General features: G+C 42.0%; 1 protein-coding gene across 1 annotated transcript; it reads left to right on the top strand.

The window, feature by feature from the left end:
• Nucleotides 1-3,706: 3,706 nt before the first annotated feature.
• On the top strand, nt 3,707-11,635 carry LOC306861450 (stonustoxin subunit beta-like; the record flags this gene model as incomplete). Its single annotated transcript, XM_079403695.1, has 5 exons — nt 3,707-3,771; nt 5,093-5,184; nt 5,356-5,533; nt 5,618-5,664; nt 11,061-11,635. The coding sequence occupies 5 exons, from the start codon at nt 3,707-3,709 to the stop codon at nt 11,633-11,635; spliced, it is 957 nt and encodes a 318-aa protein (XP_079259821.1).
• Between the last annotated feature and the right edge of the window lie 4,934 nt (nt 11,636-16,569).

Below are 16,569 nucleotides of genomic sequence, written 5' to 3'. Positions count from 1 at the left end.
GTGAGATAACTTAGAAGAAAGATTCGACAAGGTTTCTGAGTTAGACAAACGGGCAGTAGTGAAAGCAGCGCTATTCATCATTAAATCATCCCTTTCTGGAGAGTATTCTGCCAGGGACTCCACTGCTGGTGCAACAGTGACAACAGGAGACTTCTTCACAGAATCATGCCGGGTCACATAGGTCTTAATCATATTGACATGACAGACCCGTGACTTCTTCCTACGCTCAGGAGTGGAAACAACATAGTTAGTATCACTCAACTTTTCGCTAATTTCATAGGGACCAGTGAATTTAGCTCTCAGTACTGCACCAGGCACAGGTAGTAAGACTAAAACTTTATCTCCGACACAAAATGAACGTTGGACAGCTTTTTGATCATAACGACACTTCATGTGGTCTTGTGCCGAGTCAAGCGATCGCTTTGCCAGTTTCCACATCTCGTGTAGTTTTTCGCGAAAAGAACTGACATATTCTGGGACATTTTTCACGGGAGCTTGGAGAGTAGGAGACAAAAACTGCTCCTGCAAAATTTTCAAAGGACCGCGCACCGTGTGTCCAAAGATCAGCTCTGACGGACTAAATCCGAGTGACGCTTGAGTTGTAGTTCGAATGGCAAACAACAAAAGGGGAATTTCCTCATCCCATTCCTTTGGTTGTTCAACGCAAAAGGTTCGGAGCATAGACTTAAGTGTTTGGTGAAACCTTTCAAGAGCACCTTGCGACTGTGGATGAAATGCACTAGATACCTGATGCCTGATGTTCAACTTTTTTATTGCCTTAGCGAACACTTTAGACATGAAGTTGGTTCCTTGATCCGACTGAATACATTTAGGTACCCCAAAAGTCGTAAAGAATTTAATAATTGCCTTAACCACTGCATGAGCTTTAAGTGAACGGAGAGGAATCGCCTCAGGATATCTAGTCGATGCACACATTAAAGTTAACAGATACAAATTTCCAGATTTAGTTTTAGGCAATGGCCCGACACAGTCGATTATAATCCGCTCAAACGGTTCACCAATCACTGGTATCGGTTTCAATGGGGCTGGGGGAATCACCTGGTTGGGCTTGCCAGCCATTTGACAAGCATGGCACGATTTACAGAATTTTGCTACGTCAGATTTCATTGATGGCCAAAAGAAATACTTCAATAGATAATCATAGGTCTTTCGAATACCTAGGTGGCCGGAAAGTTCATGGTCATGTGCCACACTCAACACCTGTTCTCTAAAAGTTTTTGGAATCACCACCTGAAAAACAGTGCCCCAGTCATCTCTGACACGATTTGGTGACCACTTTCGCATCAGCACGCCTTTTTCAACAAAATAGGCAACGGGGTGTTCTGGCAAAACAGTCTGCTCGACAGCTGCTGCAAAACAGTGAGAGAGAGTTTGATCGGTACATTGTGCCTCAATTAACGTAGCCCGCTCACACGGTAAATCAACATTAGGAATTGCGTACATTTTCAGCTCTACCACATCAGATTCCTCGGAATTATCCTCACTCAAAAAGGTTTCCGACAGGTCAACAATGTCTTTACACTTTTGAGCCTGTGCTCGAGTTACTACACATGTGCTAAACACATTCGGAAATTCTTTCTGCAAATCGTCATAATCATCGTACGTAACCGGAACATCTACCACTTCTGGTAAACAAAAAACTTTGTCACCCGCCAAGTCATTTCCTAATATGAGCGATACACCTTTAACTGGTAACTCTGCACGCACAGCCAGTTTAACTTTCCCCGACACAATACCAGAGCGCATATGTACATGGTGCAGAGGAACTCTAACAACTGACAAACCAAGACCTTGCAGCAATACACTCGAACCGCAGCTTGACTGCTCTGAAAACGGCAACACACTTTCTAAGATTAAGGATTGGCTTGCACCAGTATCACGGAGGATACGAACAGTTTTCATTTCCGAGTCTTCCGTAAGTGACACAACACCGTCAACAATAAACGGCTCAAACCCTGCGTCAGTACCTGCTGACCCAATAGTAACTAGGGAACGTTCAACCAAAGCAACGCCCTTCGGCGCATATGTTTTCCTGCCCGCTTTACGCTTGAGAGAGGGACAGACAGCGATGAGATGTCCCACTTCATGACAGTAAAAACACTCACGAATTTCATCCTTAACAGCCCCTAACACCTTCTTTGATACAACTGTGGTATCTCTAGGACTAACGTTACGATCACGATCAAAAACCTTTCGTCTCGTGGGAGACGAATACACGACTCTATGAGTCAGCACAAACTCATCTGCAAACACCGCTGCTTCAGAAAGAAAAGAAACTTTCTGCTCATTTAGGTAAATCACGATTTTCTCGGGAAGACAATTCTTAAATTCTTCCAACAGCATCAATTCCTTTAACTGTTCAAACGTAGTAACTTTGCTCGCTGCGCACCACTTCTCGAACAAATTTGCTTTATCACGTGCGAATTCTACAAACGTTTGACTAGTGGTTTTCACTTGATGACGAAATCTCTGCCGGTAGGCTTCAGGCACCAACTCATAAGCGCGTAAGACAGCATTCTTCATCTCATCATAATTTAAACTCTGTTCGAGCGTTAAAGCAGAACAGACTTCTTGCGCTTTTCCAACCAATTTACATTGTAACAAAAGTGGCCAGACAGTACGCGGCCATTTCAACGTAGCTGCGATACGCTCAAATACATTAAAATATGTATCCACCTCGCTCTCACGGAACAACGGGACTAAAGCAATTTGTCTACTAATATCAAATTCACTTACTTGAAAAGGCGATCGTGGTGCAGGAACGGGACTCGGAGTGGAAGCATCAACAGGAGCTGAAACTGGCACATTCACGCTGGGCGCCCCATCAACGGGGAAGTGAGCTGGTTGTTGTTGGGCTTTTAGACCCAAATCTAGTTCCTTGAGCCTGATTGCTCGCTGAGTCTCAATTTCAACTGCCCGCACCTGCAACAGCTGATTCTGATACTGTTGTCTACTCAGCTCTATCTCCAGCTCTTTCAATCTGATTGCCAGCAAAGGATCTCTAGGAGACGGAAAATTAGCAGGATCTATGCTCATCAGCTCCGTGGGTTTGGGTTCCTCCGCCCCCTCGCCCCCGGAAGCCGACATGTCAAATGCAACACCTGCTTCACGTTCCTGAGATAAAACCCCCTGCTCAATCAAATGCTTATGAATCACTCCTTTCATTTCTGCTTTCCTCGCACCACGAATAACCTGAATCTGATACAAATCCGCAATAGCCAACAAATCATCTTTGCGACAAGTATCTAATTGCTGTGCTGATGGCTGAATGGCAAAGTGATCTAATTCGAATTTAGAAGTCATTTCCAATTCCCTCCTCCTTAAAATGAAAACCACTAGGGAAACGCAAACATACAAAGCTAATTTCATTAGTTTTCTCTTCCCAAAAGAAGATCCCGGACGAGCCCCCAATTTGTTACGACCGTCTAGGGGTCTGTGTCGTAACTAAAAAAAATGAAATGAGTCTCACTACCAGAGAGATTAGGAAAACGTATTTACCTTTATTTGCGGGCAAAAGGAAACAAATTCCAACTTCAGAGGATGACAAGGCCAAAATAATAAACAAAATCCCCTTCGTGTTAAATAAACTAAATTCCTAAACCAAAAGAAAAGAAAATGAAATACACAATCCTTCCCTAACTCCCTAAATAAAAAAACAGAGTGCAAGATATGTACATCAAAAGAAATGGCGTCAAACCTCCTACAGCCCTTAATACGTTGGCAGTACAAATCACCCAATATTTACATAAGGTAATTTAAATAATACAAATTCATATCAATAGCAAGACATAGCATTAGACGAACTCTTTCTCTCTGGCAAGATACTCAATCCTACGAAGAATGAATTAAAAGACAGCGACGCAAGCATGCGGTGGCACAAACAAGGCCCTTGGCAGGTGTCTGGGGTGATCCTTTTATTCTGGTTGGTTGTGGAGACGAACCAATCGCCGCGTCCGATGAATTATCTGGAGGAACACCCATCTGAAAAGCAAGCAAATACCCAGAAGGAACACCAGAGGGCAGAATAACACACAAACTCCTAACAGTGTGTGTGTGTGTAGATTATTTGACTGTGTGTCTGTAGATTATCTGACTGTGTGTGTCTGTAGATGATCTGACTGTGTGTGTGTGTGTGTGTGTGTGTGTGTGTGTGTGTGTGTGTGTGTGTGTAGATTATTTGGCTGTGTGTGTCTGTAGATTATCTGTCTGTGTGTCTGTAGATTATCTGACTGTGTCTGTAGATTATCTGACTGTGTGTGTGTAGATTATTTGACTGTGTGTGTCTGTAGATGATCTGACTGTGTTTGTCTGTAGATGATTTGACTGTGTCTGTAGATGATCTGACTATGTGTGTCTGAAGATGATCTGACTGTTTGTCTGTAGATGATCTGACTATGTGTGTCTGTACATGATCTGACTATGTGTATCTGTAGATGATATGACTGTGTGTGTGTGTCTGTAGATTATCTGACTGTGTGTTTGTGTGTCTGTAGATTATCTGACTGTGTGTGTGTAGATTATTTGACTGTGTGTGTCTGTAGATGATCTGACTGTGTTTGTCTGTAGATGATCTGGCTGTGTGTGTCTGTAGATTATCTGACTGTGTATCTGTAGATGATCTGACTGTGTGTGTGTCTGTAGATTTTTGACTGTGTGTCTAGATGATCTGACTGTGTGTCTGTAGATTATCTGACTGTGTGTGTCTGTAGATGATTTGACTGTGTGTGTGTGTGTGTGTGTGTGTAGATGATCTGGCTGTGTGTGTCTGTAGATGATCTGACTGTGTTTGTCTTTAGATGATCTGGTTGTGTGTGTCTGTAGATGATCTGACTGTGTTTGTCTGTAGATTATCTGACTGTGTGTCTGTAGATTATCTGACTGTGTGTGTGTGTGTCTGAAGATGATCTGGCTGTGTGTGTCTGTAGATGATCTGACTGTGTGTCTGTAGATGATCTGACTGTGTGTGTCTGTAGATGATCTGGCTGTGTGTGTGTGTGTGTGTCTGTAGATGATCTGACTGTGTGTCTGTAGATGATCTGACTGTTGATGTGTGTGTTCTGCTCTCTTTCAGTCTTGCTGGCTGTAATCTCGGTGCTCAGTGTTGTGAGAGTTTGTCTTCAGCTCTTCAATCCTCAAACTCTGTCCTGAGAGAGCTGGATCTGAGTAACAATGACCTGCAGGACTCTGGTTTAAAGTTTATTTCTGATGGACTGAAGAGTCTAAACTGTCAGCTGCAAATACTGAGGTATTAACAACATATAAGAAATAATTTACAGTCAACTGGTCACAATGTTGATGTGTGTCTGTAGATGATCTGTCTGTGTGTGTTTGTAGGTTGTCTGTCTGGCTGTATGGTGTCAGAGGAAGGTTGTGGTTATTTGTCTTCAGCTCTGAGTTCAAACCCCTCACACCTGAGAGAGCTGGATCTGAGCTACAATCACCCAGGACAATCAGGAGTCCAGCTGCTCAAACACAAACTGCAGGATCCAAACTATAAACTGCAGATACTCAAGTATGTCAAACACTAATACTGACATACTGAATGTGTGTGTGTGAGTGAATGATGCAGATCTACATTAATGTGTGTTTTTTATAGTGTGGATCATGGAGGAGAGATCATGATGACAGCAGGACTGCAAAAGTGTAGGAATATAAACACACACACACACACACACTCACACTCACAGACAGACACACACACACACACACACACACACACACACACACACACACACACACACACACACACACACACACACACACACACACACACACACACACACACACACACACACACACACAGACAGACACACACACACACTCACAGACACACACACAGATTGTTGTTTGACTGTATCACTGATCTCATCTCAAAGACATTCATTGTTTTTCTATCAGGTTAAAGGATTAGTTCACTTTTAAAAAAACTTTTGCTGATAATTTACTCACCCCCATGTCATCCAAGATGTCCATGTCTTTCTTTCTTCAGTCGAAAAGAAATTAAGGTTTTTGATGAAAACATTTCTCCATAAAATGGACTTCATTGGGACCCAAACGGTTCAAGGTCCAAATGACACTTTCAGTGCAGCTTCAAAGGGCTTTAAACGATACCAGACGATGAATAAGGGTCTTATCTAGCAAAATGATCAGTCATTTCAAAAATAAATCAAAAAGTTTAAGTTTTATAAGCACAAATGCTCGCCTTGCTCTGTTCTGTGATGCGTGTTTGTGACGTCACGTAGACACGCAGTCCTTCAAGCTTTTCAGTTTGACCCAGAATCTGATCCGGATTAAGAAGTTGCAACTACATCAGGACGTCTCCTAATGGTTAGTTTAAAATATTGTGTCTGGATACGGTCAGTGTTTCCCACACATAGACTTTACCTGGGCGGACCGCAACAATATCCACCGCCCGCTGCCATCAGCTCCCGCGTCTCACACACACGAGTGTGACTTTAGCACAATATTTAGTAACTTTCAGACCCTTTTGGCGGCTTTTTTCCCCATAACAGGTACATACTAACAAACCTAGTGACTTTAAAAAAACAAAAAAAAACAACCTATCATTCAGTTGGAAGATGTCTCCAGTACTGCCCCGCGAGCGCGAGGTCTCTCTCCCGGCGCAGTGTCGCCTCTCTCGGCGTCTGTTCTGAGCAGTGAGCGGCAGAGAAGCAGCGCTTTAAGTTTGTTGTAACGCAGCAAAATCATCAATAAATCATTTACAAAACAGCGTTTCCAAGCACTTGTCGCTTACTGACTGTTTGGACTTTTAAATATGAACATAATTTGTCTGTTAATATGCGCAGTTCCTTATTCAGACGCAAAACAGTAATATAGCAAAAAACACTGAATATAGTCGCTTTTTAGTGTAAGTTAGATGTATATTGATTTTATCAGACGATGTTGCGATTATAAATCAGGATTTAAGGAGTATAGTGAGAGTGATTCAGGGTTAACATATTATTAATAGGTCGTGTTTACTATTTATACTTGTTTTATGTATGACAACAGAAATATGTAAATATGAACAGCTTTATTGGGCATTCAGTTGTATTTTGTTTGTGACAGTTCATAGAGTAGAACAGATCTGAAGTGCCAAAAAACAATGCTTCGCTCGTTTGCAAGCCATGATGTCTCTCGAGGAAAAAAAAATATTGCGCTCGCCTCGCACGGTCGTAGCTCATTTTCTCATGGGCGGGCAAAGCAGAGAAAGGGCAGGTAACCTTTCCCCGTATGACGACATAAAGGGAAGATTCCAGATCGGGCCATCTGAGCTTTCATTTTCTCAAAGGCGAAGCAGGATACCCAGGGCTCGGTTTACACCTATCGCCATTTCTAGCCACTGGGGGACTATAGGCAGGCTAGGGGAATTCATATTAATGTTAAAAAACCTCATAAAGTGAAATTTTCATGCCATGGGACCTTTAAAACAAACAATCAAAACACTATCATCATGAGCAGAAAACAAAGATAACCAGTCATTTCGAACTTTATGTTGTCTTTCCTTGCCATCTACAAATAATTTCCCCAATTTTAAAAATTATATGTTTATTTTTAAATGCTCTTAAAATATTGATTGATAATGCTCAATTTAGATAATAAAAATGTCCTGTCACAAACCTGATTTGAACGGTCAGAAATAACTATATCAGAATCAGAATGTGCTTTATTGGCCAAGTACGTTTACACATACGAGGAATTTGTTTTAGTGACAGAAGCTCCACAGTGCAACAGAAGGACAGCAACAGGACAGGACACAGATAATAAAAGAATAATATACAAATATTCAAATAGGCAATGTACAAAGCAGCAAAAACACAATATATAATATAGACAATTATGTGTGTACAGGTCTGATATGTGCAAATTTGAAATGAAAAAATTAGATAAATAAAAAAGTAAGCAACTGTGGTGAATAAATAATAGAGTTGTGTGTTCCACGTTATATTGTCAAGTGTTCATGAGATGGATTGCCTGAGGGAAGAAACTGTTTCTGTGTCTGGTCGTTCTGGTGCTCAGAGCTCTGTAGCAGCGACTAGACGGTAACAGTTCAAAGAGGGAGTGTGCTGGATGTGAGGGGTCCAGAGTGATTTTACCAGCCCTTTTGCTCGCTCTGGATAAGTACAGTTCTTGGAGAGTGGGGAGGGTTGTACCAATGATTCGCTCAGCAGTCCAGACTACTCTCCGTAGTCTTCTGAGGTCAGATTTGGTAGCTGAGCTGAACCAGACAGTTATTGAAGTGCAGAGGACGGATTCAATGATGGCGGAGTAGAACTGTTTCACCAGCTCCTGTGGCAGGTTGAACTTCCTCAGCTGGCGAAGGAAGTACAACCTCTGCTGGGCCTTTTTCACAATAGAGTCAATGTGAATATCCCACTTCAGGTCCTGAGAAATGGTGGTGCCCAGGAATCTGAATGACTCCACTGCAGTCACAGTGTTGTTCATGATGGTGAGTGGGGGGAGAGCAGGGGGGTTTCTCCTGAAGTCCACGATCATCTCCACAGTTTTGAGCGTGTTCGGCTCCAAGAGTGCACCATACAGCCAGCTCCTTAACCTCCTGTCTGTAAGCAGACTTGTCACCATCCTGAATGAGGCCGATCAGTGTGGTGTCATCTGCAAACTTCAGGAGCTTGACAGAGAGGTCTTTAGATGTGCAGTCCTTGGTGTAGAGGGAGAACAGCAGTGGGGAGAGAACGCAGCCCTGAGGAGCTCCAGGGCTGATGGTGCGGGTGCTGGATGTGGATTTACCAAGCTTTACTAACTGCTGTCTGTCAGGAAGCTTGTGATCCAACAGATGGAGGTGGGGACGGAGAGCTGAGACAGTTTATTCTGAAGGTTGTCCGTGATAATGGTGTTAAAAGCGGAGCTGAAGTCCACAAACAGGATCCTCACATAAGTCCCTGGTCTTTCCAGATGCTGCAGGATGTAGTGCAGTCCTATGTTGACTGCATCATCCATAGACCTGTTTGCTCTGTAGGCAAACTGCAGGGGGTCTATTAAGGGTCCATTGATGTCCTTCAGATAAGCCAAAACCAGTCTTTCAAATGATTTCATGGCTACAGACGTTAGAGCCACAGGTCTGTAGTCATTAAGTCCAGTAATTTTGGTTTCTTAAATTTGGTTTCTTTGGGACAGGGATGATGGTGGAGCGTTTGAAGCAGGAGGGGACTTCACACAGCTCCAGTGATCTGTTGAAGATATGTGTGAAGATGGGGGCCAGCTGGTCAGCACAGGTTTTTAGGCAGGCTGGTGACAAAACGTCTGGGCCTGGTGCTTTCCTTCTTTTGTTCTTCCTGAAGACCTAGCGCACATCTTCTGCGCTGATTTGAATTGTAGGTGTGGGGGAGAGGAGGGTTGCTGGAGGTGTTAATGGTTGTGTGGAGAGGTGTTCAGGGTGGGTGTGGGGTGATCTTTCAAACCTACAGTAAAAGACATTCAAATAGTCTGCCAGTTGTTGATTGTCCAGAGCGCTTGGGGATGGTGACATGTAACTGGTGATATCTTTCATACCTTTCCACACTGAAACAGGATCACTGGAAGAGAATTTGTTCCTTAGCTTGACAGAATAATTCCTCTTTGCCACTCTGATCTCCTTTTCCAGTGTGCATTTGGCCTGTTTGTACAAGACTTTATCCCCCTTTCTGTGAGCATCTTCTTTGGCCTGACGGAGCTGTCTGAGTTTTGCAGTGAACCATGGTTTGTCATTGTTGTAGATTAGATGAGTCTTGGTATGAGTCTTGGTAGGAATGCACATATCCTCACAGAAACTGATATAAGATGTCACAGTCTCTGTGAGCTTGTCCAGATCGTTGGTAGCATTTTCAAACAGTCCAATCAGCGAGAGAGAAAAACAGGCTTGTAAATCTTGTAAATAAAAACAGGCTTGTAAATATTTGCAGCATTGTTTTTTTCTGCAGTGTTTTAGCAAAAGTATGGATCTATTTTGCTGCTCGCTGTGTTTCTGCTTCTGTTTTTAAAATAACTGCATCTTTCAAAGCTCATAATTATGCTTTAGTATCTTTATATGGAAGCAACACACACAAGAAGAGCTTGAATGAAGTGTGTTTGACTCTAAATATATATATATAAATACAAATGGAAAATATATATTTAAAATGTATAGGGAACCAAGCCGAGGTCCGGACCTAAAGTTTGCATATTTAGAGAATTATGTATTTTTCTATTTTACTTCTCGAGTGATCTATATTTCTCATGCTTTAGTTTCCTCAGTAAATCACACATCTGAAAAATAATTTAATTATAGTTTTTCTGACAGATAGATGGTGCAGAGCATCACTGTCAAAACATGCATTTAATTTCACTTGTAGTTATTTTTTTATGCTTATACATAATCTCTGAAACTATGGCTTCTTTTCTCTAATCTCTACACAAAAGCTACTTTCAGAACTGTTTTAACTCTTATAAAAACATGTGTTTTCATAGTAACTCTACACACCATCATCTAATGATCATCCATACACACAGCAAACGCCACACAGATGTGAGGAATGTAAAACAGCACTATCTTGTGTGTTTTGTGTGTTCAGTGTTCAGTGGAGATTGTGTATGAGCACAAATACAGTCTGTCTGCACAACTGATGAACTTTACACTTACTGAACTGAACTGAATCAACACTGAACTGACTTGAGCTCTAGAATCACACTATTGGCTTGTTAGAGCTGCTTTACAGCACAATCTCAATCTGTTACTGCTCTGAAACAAGCTGTACTGTAGAAAGCGTTCTAGAAATAAAGCTGACTTGACTTGTGTGCATGATAAACCCACAACCGCTGCTTTACACAACACTAGTCTGCACTGTTTTAGGCCTGACAGGGTTTTTCAGAGTTTTGTTTGGGCTCCAGAAGTCTAGGACCAGCACTGCTAGTGAGATCTGAATCACTAGTCGCTCTTCAACAGCTTTCACTATATTAGTGAACACATTTGTGAAGAGTGAGGACAGTTTGGACTTTAGCTGTAAACACACACAGACATCTTCACTGTTGTGTTGTTCTTGATGTTTCTCTCTTCTTGTGTTCAGATGCCTGTGATCTCACACTGGATCCAAACACAGCACACACTGAACTCATTCTGTCTGATCAGAACAAGAAGATCACATGTGTGTATAAGCGTCAGCCGTATCCTGATCATCCAGAGAGATTTGATGAGTGTGAACAGGTTCTGTGTGTTGAGAGTCTGACTGGACGCTGTTACTGGGAGACTGAATGGAGCGGATATGCAGTTGTATCGGTGTCATATAAAGGAATCTGCAGGAAAGGAGGGAGAGACTGTGTGTTTGGATGGAATGACAAATCCTGGAGTCTGATCTGCTCTAATAACAGATTCACTGTCCTTCACAATAATAACATCACTGATATACCTGCTGTCCGTTCATCCTCTAAGAGAGTAGGAGTGTATGTGGACGTGTCGACCGGCTCTCTGTCCTTCTACAGCGTCTCTGACACACACACACTCACACACTTACACACACTCAACACTACATTCACTGAACCCCTCTGTGCTGGATTTGGGGTTTATCATGATTCCTCAGTGTCTCTGTGTGATATTAAACAGCCTCCTGTGAGAATCATCAGTGATCCACACGTCAGCCGGTGAGTGAAATATACTGTGTCTTACTGACAGATTTTACTTACTTACTTTTACTTTTGTCATTTAGCAGACGCTTTTGTCCAAAGCGACTTACAAATAAGAAAAAGTAACTAAAACTAAAAAGTTACAACTCTATAAATACTATCTACCCACATATTTAAGAAAATAAAGAAATTAAATAAAATTGACACATGCATATAACAACATTTCAATAATAAACATATAAATGAAAAAATTAAATAAAAAGCGATACTACTATCCCTTGCCGGTGTCCCTGCCCGGTGGAGTCGCACGGCAGAGTCGATGGTCTTTACACTAAGAGGGCTTCACACGACGACTGCCGCGACCGCTGCCGGGGTATAATAACCTTTTTTATACCAATCCAACAAATCGTCATTTCAATTCAGCTGGACCCACTTTCCTGTTTATCAACTACAAATGGCCAAGCAAGTGCTCACACTGACACTTTTCCAGACTGTGGCTAATAGTTCAGGGCTCTGTTCTTCATACATCACTGAATACGGCCCAGTTAATGTGAGACCAGATCTTCTAATCGTGATAATTATTCTAGCAAATTTATTTTTTTAAGTGCTTGCACATATTTGATTTGTAGGTTTGCTTGTATTTACTGTTTTTACTAAAAAAAACACACATATTGATACTAGGAACCAGGGGTTGAGTCTTTAGTCTAGTTATTATTATTATTATTATTAGTCCACATTCTGTAGATTGAGGCTTTCATGCAGTGTAGCGAATCGGCTCAAAGGGGAAATAAGAATAATCAGTCATAACTAGTTATGATTAACTATAAATATTTAGGTCCACTGTCAGTATTTACTTGACATCTCCTTGTCAACTGTCTGTCAATTCTAAGAACGTTACTTTCCTGTTTAAGGAAAATAACTTTCTTACTGTTCAATACTACTATCCAAAATTCTGCAAGATTAGGGACTCCAGTTATGAGCAAACAATAAACAACCTCAAGTGTGATACAAGTAAGACTTTATTAACTCTGTAAACGCTTATATAAATACACACATGCAAAAAGTTGGCATAGGAAACCGTTTTAAAGATTAAGCTGTAAAGAGAAAATAAATAAAGCATGACGTTAAATTGTGATATTCAGCAGATCTACAGTCTGAAGGAAACATCAGTTCTTAGTTCAAACACACCTTTGTAAAAGGACTTAATGTATCAATTAATAAGACTAAGTTTGATCCTTGCACGTTTGTCTGAAAGAGAGTCCTTCAAGATTTTTATTTGTCACATACACAATTATACAGAGTATAACCAGCAGTGAAATGTAAGTCAGGTCCGCTCCAAGGAAAGTGCAATTATATAGAATACAAATATTAAGAAAAAGAAAAGTAGAAAAAATAAAAGAATAAAATAAAATAAAGTGAGTGAAGTGACATACAGCCAAATATGGTGACCCATAGAATTTGTGCTCTGCATTTAACCCATCCAACGTGCACACACACAGCAGTGAACACACACACACACACACAGCAGTGAACACACACACACACCGTGAACACACACCCGGAGCAGTGGGCAGCCATTTATGCTGCGGCACCCGGGGAGCAGTTGGGGGTTCGGTGCCTTGCTCAAGGGCACCTCAGTCGTGGTATTGAGGGTGGAGAGAGTGCTGGACATTCACTCCCGCCAACTACAATCCCTGCCGGACCGAGACTCAAACTCGTGTAGCGTGTCTGGACCCGTCACTCGTCGCACAATAACCACACAACCACTCAGCAATGAGATCCAGTGACTTTTAATCTGAGAGAAATGAAGAGAGATCATCAGTGGATCGATAGTGCATCGGCTTCTCTCACTCTGGTCACACACAGAGGTATTCACGGAGAGAAGCGATCAACCCATGCGCTCGTCAGCTTCACATATATCAGACTGTTAATGATTGCACAATCAATAAACAAAAAGATACAATATTTAAATAATAATAAAAAAAAAATAATTCAAAACACATTACATACATGTCTTGTCTTCCTTATAATACATTACGATTTATATATATTTTGGTATGCTACATTATTAACATATGCAATAGTTCAAATATTTATACTTTGTAACATAACACGATAAGGGAAATAATCAATTATAAAACTATTTGTAAATATAAATCCATATTTCTTCACATTATGTATCAAAAATCAAATGAAACATTGAATATAATTAGCACTTTAACGTGTGCAGGTGACACCACGTGCATCACGGATTATTAAATCACACTCTACGTGCAATATATTTTCATTAACCTACTGGACCTCTTTCCTTTATGAAACAGAACTTTTTTTTAACAACATACCTGAGAGAAATGAAGAGAGATCATCAGTGGATCGATAGTGCATCGGCTTCTCTCACTCTGGTCACACACTAAGCACAAAATGCTAACTAGTTAGCACCATGATGATTTGCACAAAATCCGAATTAAAAGTTAACTCACATCATCACAACTAACACAATCTGGTTCTGCTATTGCTCAGTCAGGCTTACAGAGTGAAGATCGTATATATTTTCAAACAAATGACGACATACCAGAGGTATTCACGGAGAGAAGCGATCAACCCATGCGCTCGTCAGCTTCACATATATCAGACTGACGATATCGCACGCACACACGCAAGGGGGAAACTCAGGAAGTGTTCCACTAATGACGCTCCCTCAGGAACAAAACATCCAAGAAAAGTTTGGCTGCATTAATACTTATAACTCGTGAATATTAACAGGAACAAAGTTTTGTGAAGATCATTAACTCACTCCTATTACAAAACAGTAAAATTACAACATTATATAATAAAATAAATAATACAATATAAAAGAAAAAAACGAATCAGATTAAATCAATGCATTTTTCACACCAGTTACATCCTTCCCCCTGAACTTCACAAAACTTGACTATTACAGGGACAGTATATGCTGGTGTACACAAATAGACCAACTGTTACCCAGAACCTTGTGCAACAAAATATGTTTCCCACACACAGGGAAGGTGAGAACGGCAGGTTGATCAGGCCCACTGCTATCACCCGCAAAAAGTGCCTTAAACACCATTCATCTCAGATGAAACTTCATCTTAGATCTGGGACAACATGTGCTGAAACATTGCACATTGACTCACAGATGCTTAATTCTACAACTTAAACAAAAAAATAATAATACAATACTCTAATACAATGCATTCTTATTTCAATAAAGATCTTACAACCCCACCAACCGGACTTAGAGTTTTGAGGGATTGAGTCATGTTCTCTATCAGTCTGTTGACAGGTTTCACCATCCTACCCACTCTAGTACGAACTCCCATGTCCCCTTGGGCAGGAGGTGGCTCAATCACTCCAACAGGTGAAACACAATGGTCCTCAGGGAGAACGGTCTCGGAAAACAAATTACGAGAATCACAACTCAGTTCTTCATCTGGACTGTCTACAGTGCTGTTCCCCTTGATACAATCATCCGTTGACAGTAATTGTTCCTGTCCCAACGACTCAGGAATTACATCCAGTGATGCAGGACTATCAGACCTGCAGGACAACCTCTGCTGAGGATCCTCAGAAGCTGCAGTTTTTTCCACCCAACTAGCAACTCGCTCGGACGTGGAACACAACTCAGCTTCGGGACAACCGACATCATCCATGGATATACTCCTACTGCAAATGACAGATTCACCACCAGTCTCAGATGATTCAGATTCTCCAGTTTCTCCCAATTCCAGGGGCAGGAAATTCGCTTGTAACAACAAATTACGATGAACAGTTTTCTCCTGGCCAGTTCTGGTGTTACGTATGCGATAAATATGACACTGGGGGTTCAACGCTACAACCCTATAGGGCGTGGACTCCCACCTGTCCGCCAATTTTCTCTTCCCCCGTTCACCTTTGTTGGCCAGCAGAACTTGATCGCCCAGCTCAATGTTACAGCCCTTCATCTTCTGATTGTACAACTCGGTCTGACGTTGCTGACTGGCATCAACGTTCCTCTGAGCGATGGTCAGAGCCTCTTTCAGGTCATCCTTCAACCTCCTTACGTATTTGTCGTAATCAACGACATCACAGTCTCTCTCAACATTGCCAAACATCACATCCACGGGTAGCTTCGGGATCCTACCAAACATCAGGTAGAACGGAGCATAACCCGTGGATTCGTGTGCGGTACAGTTATACGCAAAGGTCAGGGTCTGGAGCAACTGTGACCACTTCTCCTTTGACCTAGGCGGGAGTGCTCTGATCATGCTGCCCAAGGTTCTATTGAACCGCTCAACAAGGCCGTTTCCCATGGGATGGTAAGCAGTGGTTCGTGACTTTTTCACTCCGGCGACCTGCAGCAACTCTCGGATCAGATGGCTCTCAAAATTAGCCCCCTGATCAGAGTGTATCCTGCCAGGGAAGCCATACACGCAAAAATATCGGTCCCACAACTGCCGTGCTACCTGCTTTGCTGACTGGTCACGACATGGGAAGGCATGAGCCATGCGGGAAAAATGGTCAGTCACGACCAACACATCCACATTGCGGCCTTTGGAGCTTTCCGCAGTCCAAAAATCGATGCATACTAGCTCCATTGGACTCGACGTTTTCACGCTCTCTAGAGGGGCTCTGCCTTCGGGTTCGGGTGTTTTACTGACGACGCAGCGCTTGCAACACTTCACATACCTGCGAATGTCAGGTTCCATCCCAACCCAAAAGAACCTTTGTCTTGCCAGGTGCATAGATCTACTTTGGCCCTGGTGCCCAGCTTCGTCGTGGATGCCAGTCATGACCTGGGTGACTAAGGAAGATGGTACAACGTACTGTAACCGTTTCTTTCCCGTCAGGTTATCTTTGTTTACACGGTACAGAACACCATCGAGTATTTTCAACTTGTCCCATTGCTTCAAGACTCTAAGTACCTTGTACGTCTCGCCAGCACGCTCACGACGAGAG

The sequence above is a fragment of the Barbus barbus genome, assembly GCF_936440315.1.
Source record: "Barbus barbus genome assembly, chromosome: 42".
In the NCBI taxonomy this organism is placed as follows: domain Eukaryota; kingdom Metazoa; phylum Chordata; class Actinopteri; order Cypriniformes; family Cyprinidae; genus Barbus; species Barbus barbus.
Note: the sequence above shows the minus strand (reverse complement) of the source record. Positions and strands in the feature narration are given on the sequence as shown.